This window comes from Vicugna pacos, chromosome 8, assembly GCF_048564905.1.
Source record: "Vicugna pacos chromosome 8, VicPac4, whole genome shotgun sequence".
NCBI classification, from domain to species: domain Eukaryota; kingdom Metazoa; phylum Chordata; class Mammalia; order Artiodactyla; family Camelidae; genus Vicugna; species Vicugna pacos.
Window position 1 is genome coordinate 50,924,769 of NC_132994.1, and position 10,258 is coordinate 50,935,026.

Consider the following 10,258-nt stretch of genomic DNA (forward strand, 5'->3'; position numbering starts at 1 on the left):
GCTCTTCTTTGGATTTTAATATTTTCCCATGATGTTAAAATGACCAAGCCTGTACTTCTATAGTCCTCTATCCTGGCTCACTGAAGTCTAAAAATGTATGATAAGATTTTTTTACTTTCTATTCATTTACTTTCTTTTAAATAACTCTACCTTGACATTTCTTTAAAAAAATAGACATTTATAATCTTCCGAAGCAAAAGTGTAATAACATCAAATCTTTTCAATTATGTTTTTAGATATTCAGCCAACACCAGCGTTCCCATCCCCACGCACTACTTCGTGGTGCTGACTAGTTGTCAAAATAAGAGCCAAACCCCTGACGCCTGCCCTGGGTGGTTGGACGTCCTACCCTTTGTCATCCCCCACCGACCTACCAACACGGAAAGCTGCCCCGTGAGTATACCCTCGGAAAGTCTCTGGGCCCTGAGAAAATGATTAGTCAGAGCTCATCTGGGCTTTCATAGAAGTGACTCTAATGCCAGTATGTTTTTAGGTATTTCGTGGGTTAGAGCTGTACTAAATATGCCATCATTTTTAAACATTTTCTTAGACCGTTGATCTTTGTGTAATTAATATCAATTTAAATATATATATGCTTGCATGAACATGTGTTTATATAGTCATGTCATATATTTTATTTAGACACATTTTATTCACATTCACTAATAAGGGAAGGGGTTGTATCTTATTAATTTTTTTTATTCTGGATTCAAACTAACCTTATGTTTCTGTCTCAAAGTTGACACTAAATTAATGTTTCTTATATGAATATGTAAATATAAAATTTCCATCAACTTGAAACATGAGGTCTGAAAGAACATGTATATGTCTATATGATGTATATCATATAACTATAGATAGAGATGATATATGTATATTTATTTACAAAATAAGTTAGTGCAAATAACAATCCTTTTTTGAACATCTGTATTGGGGGGCATAAAAAACTTTTGGATTGAGGCAAATTATATATGAATGATTACTTCAACTTCATTTATGTTCTTTCCAGAAAAGCATGTATTCTGGTAATTGGATTTGCTGATCATTCAGCAAATGTGTTGAGTACCTATTAAGTGCACAACATCATGATAAAAACTTTTTAGAACACATCAAAGAGGAACGCATTGTCTCTGCCCTCAAGCAGCTCATATATAACTTTGATATATAAATGAGATATAAACACATAAATGGATCAGTCAATCATATAAGAAATATTTTAAAAATTAGAAAATAAGAAACATTACAAAGTTAGAATTAATTGCCAAATACTGTTATAAGGATTCAGTATTTCAAATTTGAAACATTTTTAGCTGGAATAATCAATAAAGGTTACATAAATTGAGGCTGGAGTAAGGCTGGGCCCTGAATGATAGGCAGAATTTGAACAGATTGAGAAGATTAGGAAGAATCTTCCATGGAGAGAATGAAGAATGGAGAGGACTTGGTGACTGACTGGATGTAAGAGCCAAAGGAAAAGGGAGACTCAACACTGAATCAGAGATTTTAAATGTAGGTAATTAAGAAAAAGACAGAAAGGGGAAAGTTAGGAATGAGAACTAGTTCGGCAGATGTATAGGCTAATTAGTTTAGGCACGTCTAGTTTGTAGAAATAGGCGTTCATGTGGAAAATCCCATGGGCTATTAGAGATGGAAATTAAAGCCCAGGTTCTAGGCCAAATTGGGATTCATCTCTGTTGTTACAGGGTGTTTGACACATAACTGCCTTCACCGTGCTGTGAACTACAGATGATATACAAATAAATCAATAAATCAGACACGTATTCTAGCAAAAAAGGCTCATAGTCCACTTAGAAGCCTGGTAAAAATAGAAGAAGGAAAAATAAATGGCACAAAGAGAGACAGCTAAAATTGTAGGATTTCAAAGGAGAACTACTTCTTGGTAAGGAAAGTAGCAACATTCTAGCTGAATCTTGAAGATAAGACTTGAACTTGAGTGTTGGTTGGTTGCTTTCAGTGACTAAAGATGGAAGGCAAAGGTTAGAGGATAAACAGTGGGTCACTCGTAGCCCTAGAATGAGAAGGAATTTCCAACCAAGAAGCTATCAGAAGATGTTGTGTAGTTGAATCTCTTCCGGTTTTTCTTGTCAGAAGTTTATTTGGTTGACAAGGGTAAGCCATCATTCTTCACTTCCTTTTCCAGTGGCAGAAATTGGTTACTGAAACAATGTGGTACCCTTTTCCACTGAATCAGGACCAAATAGCTCTTCATCATAGAGGTTCTAGGTAGCCGTTATGGATTGATCAGAAATAGTGTGAAAAGGCGAAACTATATGCTATTCCTGGTCTACGCCCTCATTGCCATCTATCAGGACTTCTGAATGAATGAATGGATCCTAAGCAGTTCACTGTCTCCTGTCTTCCTCCCCTTCAACTCTGTATAGCACTACCAAGTTCTTAAAATTTAGTTTTTCATTATGACACACTTTCTCATCCCAAAATTTTGATTATCCACCCTGAATAAAAATACAAAAACAAACACAAAAATATCCAGCCTGTACTTAACATTCTTTGCAATCACCCTCAGTTGACTTTGCAGACCCACGTTCCCAGCCAATCCTTTAAATTACTTGAAAACCTCTTGAGTTTCCCCACTTCCACACTAATTGCTCATGCTCTTCTGTCCCCTAGAATGCCCTTCTTTTCCATCTGCTAAAAATTCCACCTACACTTCAAGGTAAAGTACAAATGGCACAAAGCTTTCCCGGAACATCTAAAGTGGAGCTGATCTCAAAATTAGCAGGGCATCATCTCTGTGGAATAAGACATGATCACTAATGAATTGGACAAATTCCAAGGTTTTAAAGAGTATAGTAATAGGGATATGATATCTATAAAAATAACTACAAGATTGTGAAGTTAATAGGATGTGACTATCAATTAGCTAGAAGGGAGGGAAGAGAGAGGATGATTGATAGAATCAAAAGTGACTGAAAATTTAGATATGGCTGGCCAGGAAGTATATAAGATGACTTGTTTTGAGAAGGATGGATTTGCTGGTCTTCAGATTGAGAAACTAGTTGAATATCTAGGAGAATATGTGAGAGGCAGTATGGAATGGAACTTAAATGCCTAGGTTTTGGAGTTGGTTATCTGGGTTCAGGTATTAATTTGGCCTCTTTGGGTAAACAACTGAATGTCACTTCCCTCAACTGTGTAAAAAAATTCACCTTCCCTGAGGAAGATGTTGTGATAGTTAAATGAGATATTTCATATAAACCCCTAAGAATTCTCAATGAATAGTAAGCACTTGGAGGCCATCATTAAGAAATTACATTTGATGAAGGGGTTACAATCTAAAATCAACACAAAATGGAATTGTATGCAGATCAAATCACCCAGAATCAAATCACCCAGAAAGCAGAGTACATACACAAGCCGTACCTTAATAAGTGAAAATCAGTCAGTATTTCCACAAGCATTAGAACAGGTAATTGCGCTTTAAGCACCCAATGAAATCATTGGCTGGCTTCAAGGGTCATGTCATATGAAAATTCTGCACTTTTAAATATTCTAATCACTGAGTGTGGGGAGGTAGTTGCACTATAAGAGGTTTGAGGGAACTGATACCAGTTGTAGAAACGGCAGAGTCATGAGTCCACTCACACTTGTTGTAGGGAACTAGATTCTTACTTCCTTACCTATTTTCTTTCTTCCCTTGTTCTTCCATCCTTCTCTCCCTTCTCTTCTTTTTCCTGTTTTTCTCAACTTTGTATTGTTAAATTCCTGTCAGATAAATAATAATGTTGCCATGAGTCTGTGTCTATTATTATTGTAACTTACGCAGTATATATCAGAAATGCAATTGGAGGTATACAGTTGTATTGTAAGGAGAATTAGGGGTATACAATACAGGTATGGAACTTGGAAGAGACCAGAACTGTAGAGTTAGATTTGGTATTAAATCATGCCAAAGGGGAGGAGAAAGTGGAGAGTAGAGATCCAAAGATCAGATTGAGGGAAATGTCTACTCTTCCAGGATGGAAAATACTAGAGTCACTTGAGGAAACAGAAGGTGTCATCAAACAAGTAAGCAGAGCTATGGAAGACAAAAAAGAAACTTCTAGAAGCTTGATGTAAACAGCTAAGTGAAAGGTCTTCAAAAATCCACTCAGTTAGGTCCTCTTTGACAGAATGGTTTCATTAGTGTGATGTCAGCAATAAGCAGACTGTAAGTGAATAAACAGAGAGAATAAGGAAGTGGTTAGGGGAGAAAAACACTGAAACTAATATTGCCTCAAAAACTAACAAACTGAGTTGTATTTTGGATATATACAATAATTCTGATTATGTAACAGGTCTAGTACGTATGTAATCCATAAGTGAATTTTGTAATATATATAATCAAAATTGTATATTTACATATGGCTCCTAAGAATTGAATACATGCAAGGCTTCTGTTCTGTTGGGATGCACCGGTGCAGCGGGGGCAGTTGTCTATAGCTGGCTTCTGTTCAGGTTGGTTGGTGCCGGTGAGCTGCCAGATGTGAAACAGCTTGAATATCACCCCTGCCTAGGTATAACTATATGTTACACTTTAAGATCATTACATTGCAATTCGAAAAAGCAAATACTCTCAGGTGTTCACTAAACATTCAGTTAGATGGATAAACCAGGAGAAAATAGAGTGATAAAAGCCAGGTGGGAGAAAACTTCATTTAAAAAGTCACCAAAAACATTAAATGCTACTAACATGTGAAGTAATGAAGGCAAGAAAAAAGGCTGAATTCGATCGCCGTTGGAAATATGAGTTAAATCAGTACACTGCATATTTATTTAAAAAAATCTTAACTCACATCATGAATCTCACACGGAGAAATGCTTTGGAGATTCAAAACAAAGAGTAATTTCCTCTTATACTTCCTCTGGCTCAAATGGTAGCTGCCTATTTTAATCTTGCATATTTAAAAAACAGGTGAACTGAAGTGTGCTGAAGTCAACTGAAAGACTGATCTGAAATTAAAGCAGACTCATCTAATTAAACACGCTTTTAAACTTTCTTACTTTTTAAAAATTTAACTGAAATTTAGCAATATCATATAAATATGGGTAAATTAATAAATAAAGAGCAAGGAATTTCATAGAACTCCATGACTTTAAATTATTGAACTAACTTTTGTATATATAGTAAAAAGTTTTTTACTGTACTATTTATTGTACTGTTTTTTACTATGTATTTTTTATATATAGTTAAAAGCCTATTAAAAGTCAAATGGCCCAGAAATAGCTGAAAAAAATACTCAATAATACTCAGGGTAATAAATTTTAAGCAGGGATAAAACACTATTTAGCAAGGATGTGGGGAAATGAGGATTATCCTCCACTGCCAGTGCAAGTGTAAATTGGTATAAACACTTTGAGAAGTGCTAGGTTTAATATCGGGTAAGATTAAAATTACATGTACTCAATGACCCAGCAATTCCATTTATATATCCTAAATACTCATGTTCTTGAACATAGAAGACATGAGCCAATTTATTCATTACACTATTATTTATAAGGCCAAAAATGCTATCAATGTGGCAATGAAAAAAAGAAACTGTGCTACCACAAACCACAGCTAAAAACAAATGATTTAACTAGATCTAGATATTTCACTATGGATAGATCACAAACATAATATTGAATGAAAAAGTTATTTATAGAATACCACTTACATCATTTATATAAATTTGAAAACATAAATCAATGCTATATATTGTACATTGGTGTGCAGTAAAAGTTTAAAAATACAGACTGGATTCGTGCTGACTCATGATAATGATTAGTTCTGAGCAGAGGAACATCGGTGACTTAACTTCATCTGTAATATTTCATTTCTTCAAAAAATTTATATCTGAAGTGAATATAAAAATGGCTCAACTTTATGACTTTATGGTGGCCTGTATTTGTTAAAGTGTACTTTGTACTTTTGTTTTTCTTTTTATTTTAATAACAAAACTAGGTGCATCAAATTAAGATGTAAGGCAATAAAAACCACAGGAACAAATATTGAATCATCATGTTGTACCTTTGAAACTAATACCATGTTGTATGTCAATTACACCTCAGTAAGAAAAAACAAACACACAGGACAACTTTCAAGTAATAAAAGATCTTTCTGTTAATGAAAAATCATGCCTCAGGGAAAATAGTATTTTGTTTTTCTTTTTCAGGAAAATAAACAAGAAGATGTTTGGATTGAAGAAAGATTCAAGGCACATGTTGCCCGGGTCCGTGATGTGGAACTTCTTACTGGGCTTGATTTTTATCAGGAAAAAGTACAGCCTGTCTCTGAAATACTGCAGCTAAAGACATATTTACCCACATTTGAAACCGTTATCTAACTTAATACATAAGACAATTTTGACAAAATGTAAATGATTTTTTCTGTTGAAGAACATATAGTTTTCTATTTTTCCTCAATTCCTCTTAAAGCCATGTTGCATCATTTTCATTATTCCCTTCTTATTTTCATTTCTATAAAAATGTATTATTTTAAAGTTTTTTGTACATAGATTGTGCTATAGATTCCATGTTATCTCATTTATAATCCTTGGCTATATTTTCTTGCCCAGTATTATCTAAACAGAATGGAGAACAAGAGAAGTGGGTCTCACTTTCGAATTGAACCAATTCTACTTCAGTTTTGTTATAAAATATTTTATACTTGACCATCAGGCAATATTTATTAAAATAAAAAAACACACATTACTTTCATTCAGTGATTTCACTTGTAAAACTTGTGCCAACAGATATACTTTGCACAAATGCATGAAAATATTATCTCTTGCAAAGACCAGAAAATAACCTGAAGGACTGGTTTTAAACAAACAATGGAATGCTGTTCCACTATTATAAAGAAGAAGTAGATCTATATATTGAATATATGGCTATTGTTAAATGAAGAGCAAGTGAAAGAATAGCATGTATAGCATGCTATCATTTTTCAGGGCTAGCAAGTTTCCTCTATAAAGGGCTAAATAATAAAAAACTTTTAAGGCCATACAGTCTCTGTTGCAACTACTCAACTCTGCGATTACATCAAGGAAGTAGTCACAGATAATACATAAAAAGAATTGGAGTAACTGAGTTCCAATAAAACTTTATTTACAAAAATGGATGGAGGGCTAGAGTTGACCCATTGGCTCTAGTTTGTCACCCTTGATTTATGTAATAAAGCCAGGGTGGGGAGAGGCAGGAATTAATAGTGTAAGAGAGAGAGAGGAAGAGAGTGAGGGAAATAGTTTTATTTTGTGACTTTTGGTATTGCCTAAATTAAAAAAAACCTATATATGCATCTCCTTAATTTTTCAAAATATGGTTATTAAGCAAAGAGATTCCAGTACTTATTTGAAGAGCATTACCATTGGTCAGATTTTTGGATTTGCAGACTGGCAAAGTTCCAGATTCATTTCTGATATATAGACCCGTTCATCCAGGGGACAGGGGCTTTGCTGATGATGAAAAACCTTGTGACCCGAGTTTCAAAAAGCAAACTATTTCTGCTAGGACTTCAATTGAATTATGGTTATTAATTGTAACTAATTGATTTCCTTAATGCCATTAGATTTTCTTTTTTCTTTTTTTTAAGATATTTTCTCTAGTTATAGGATTAGTTTTAAAATGTACACTACAGCAGGGAGGGTATAGTGCAGGTGTAGAGGGAGTGCTTAGCATACATGAGGTCCTGAGTTCAGTCCCCGGTACCTCCCTTAAAATCAATCAATCGATCAATCTAATAAAAATAAAAATAAAATGTACAATACAGACAGGCTGAAAAATAAAACAAAAATTGGAAACTATTCCCCTCTATATGGCAAAAAATGTTACTGTCCTGTATACAGACAGAATTCCTTCAATCAGTGTTCCCTTGCCCCACCATGTCTGGAAAACTAGTTAGAACCCCACTATAGAGAGACAAGTGAGGGATGATTACAACTCTGAACTGAGTTTAACTTTGGATGCCTTCATTGCTTCTGAGTTTCTCTGAAAGCGACTTAATTATTTTCCATATTATGTCAAATGTTTACTCAACATCGAAATAAAAATTTCAGCCAGAGAAAAATTAAAATGACATATTTTGCATAGAGATTGTGTAATACAGTAACTTGTTTTGTTATAATCATTATCCCATTAAAAATATGTATGTGTAAGATCATCCTGAAGGAAGGAAACCATTGATTTAACAGGCAGGTCATGTAATTAAGGGGATTTGCAATTGCTACATTGTAACTTTCAGTATGTAGTCATCACATTTATATGCTGCATCTTTATCCATTCGTCTATTGATGTGCACTTAGGATGCTTCCATATCTTGGCAATTATAAATAATGTTGCTGTTAATAGTGAGGTGTATGTATCTCTTTGAATTAATTTTTATTTTGTGGTTGGCTTTATTCCTTTGATAACTATGTAAGTTTAAAAAGCTAAGGCTCTAAACGTTCTTAGAAACAATGGATAGTACACATATGTAAATTAAAAAAATGCAGTATATTGTGTATATATATTTAGATGCAATATATTGTATATGTGCCATCAAACTGTAACAATTCTACCTAATAAAACTGAAAAAGGAAAAAAAATCCAAAAATATAAATAAAGTTGAATTAAAAGTATTGATGTAGAAAGAATTTCAGAAATAGAGAAAGACTGCAAGACTAGTATAAAGAATTCTTATATAACCTTCACCCATCTTCACCAACTGTTAATATTCTGCTAGGTGTACTTACGTATCTCTTTTATTTTTTTTTTCCTGAAGTTTCGGAGAATACAATGTGGTCACCATGCCCATTTACTACCCAACACTTCAGCGCGTATTTCCTAAGATCAAGGACATTAACACACACAACGATCATCAGGAAGTTTAATGTTGATACAATACCATTATTTGACTTCTAGACCTAATTCAATTTTTCTCATTTTTAATGATATCCTTTATAATACTTTATTTTCTAGGACCCAAAACAGAAACTGTCATTTCATTAAGTTTTCTTTCCTTTTTGGCACGTTAGTTCCTCAGCCTTTCCCAAATGTTGACGTTTTGAAGAGCCCAGATCATTTGTTCTGTAGACTGTCCCTCAGTCTGGGTTTGTCTAACATTTCCTTATGACTGGATCCATGTTTTGCATTTTTGGCAGGAGCACTACATCAGTGATATTGCGTCCTCAGTGCTTCATTTCTGGAAGCACAAGATGTTCAATTGTGTTATTATGCTTGATGCCAAATTTGGTCACTGGTTAAGTTGGTGTTTATCAGGCTTCTCTTCTATAAAGAAAGTATTTTCTCTTTATAATTTAGAAGTTTTTTGTGGGAGGATACTTGAGACCGTATAAACATCTTGTTCCTCGTTAACTTTTCATCTACCATCTCTAGTATCCATTAATAATTCTTCCCCGATCAAATTTTACTATGACAGTTGCCAAAGGGTGATTTTTAAAACTGCCATGAGATTCCTTCTATGTTTATTAGCATTCTACTGTAAGAAAAAGCAAGCCCTTCTTAATTTTTGTTTGCCTGTTTATTGTTTATTTCTTATCTGTATATACTCATGGATTCTTTTTTATTCCAATTGATTAAAATAATCATTATTTATTTTGGTACTCAAATTGCTCCAAATTTGGCTTATGGGAGCTTCTTTAAGTGGACTCTACTGTCCTGTTGACATATCCTCATTATTTTTTGAGCACTTCCTTACTTTTTGATACAAAAAAAAAAGTTTTAGGCTTATCTGTGCTTTACCTGTGCTAACTCTGGGATCAGCCATTTCTCCAAGAAGCCCTGGTTCCATTTAGTGGGTGCTGGTGGCCCAGTTACTTCTGGAATGTCCATTGCATCTAGGCCCCTCCAGTCAACAAAAGTACGGTCTATACCTACATCTCTTCGTCTATGTCTGTCTGTAATTACATGTAAAAAAAGCAATGAGTTCAGTTACCACTCAGTACTACATGGTTCTTTCTAACCCTTTCCCATTTCATAATGGTGTCTTCTGTCTCCACTAATGAGACACTTGGTTCCCAACATCATCAGCATACTCACTTGCTCAATCCTGCAGTATAAGAAATGCAGGAATTGCTAACCAATGCCATTGAGAGAAACCAATCTACTAAGTAGGATTCAAGAAACTTTTTTCACTTCTTTGCATCTCTAGACTAAGAAATTATAATCAGAATTCTGTGTTCCACAATTACTTGGTGTAATCTTCCTCCTTCAGTGTAGTTATGTTACTCTTTGAAATATAGTAGTATTCATTTGTTTTTAT

General features: G+C 34.2%; 1 protein-coding gene across 1 annotated transcript in view; it reads left to right on the forward strand.

Annotated features, from left to right (window-relative positions):
- The window catches only part of ENPP3 (ectonucleotide pyrophosphatase/phosphodiesterase 3), a 61,834-nt gene extending 55,123 nt beyond the window's left edge, over positions 1-6,711 (forward strand). The window contains exons 24-25 of the mRNA XM_006200056.3: positions 237-393; positions 6,174-6,711. Of these exons, the coding sequence (XP_006200118.1) occupies positions 237-393; positions 6,174-6,344 (328 nt within the window). The 3' untranslated portion in view covers positions 6,345-6,711. The remainder of the gene's footprint in view (positions 1-236; positions 394-6,173) is intronic.
- Positions 6,712-10,258: the final 3,547 nt, after the last annotated feature.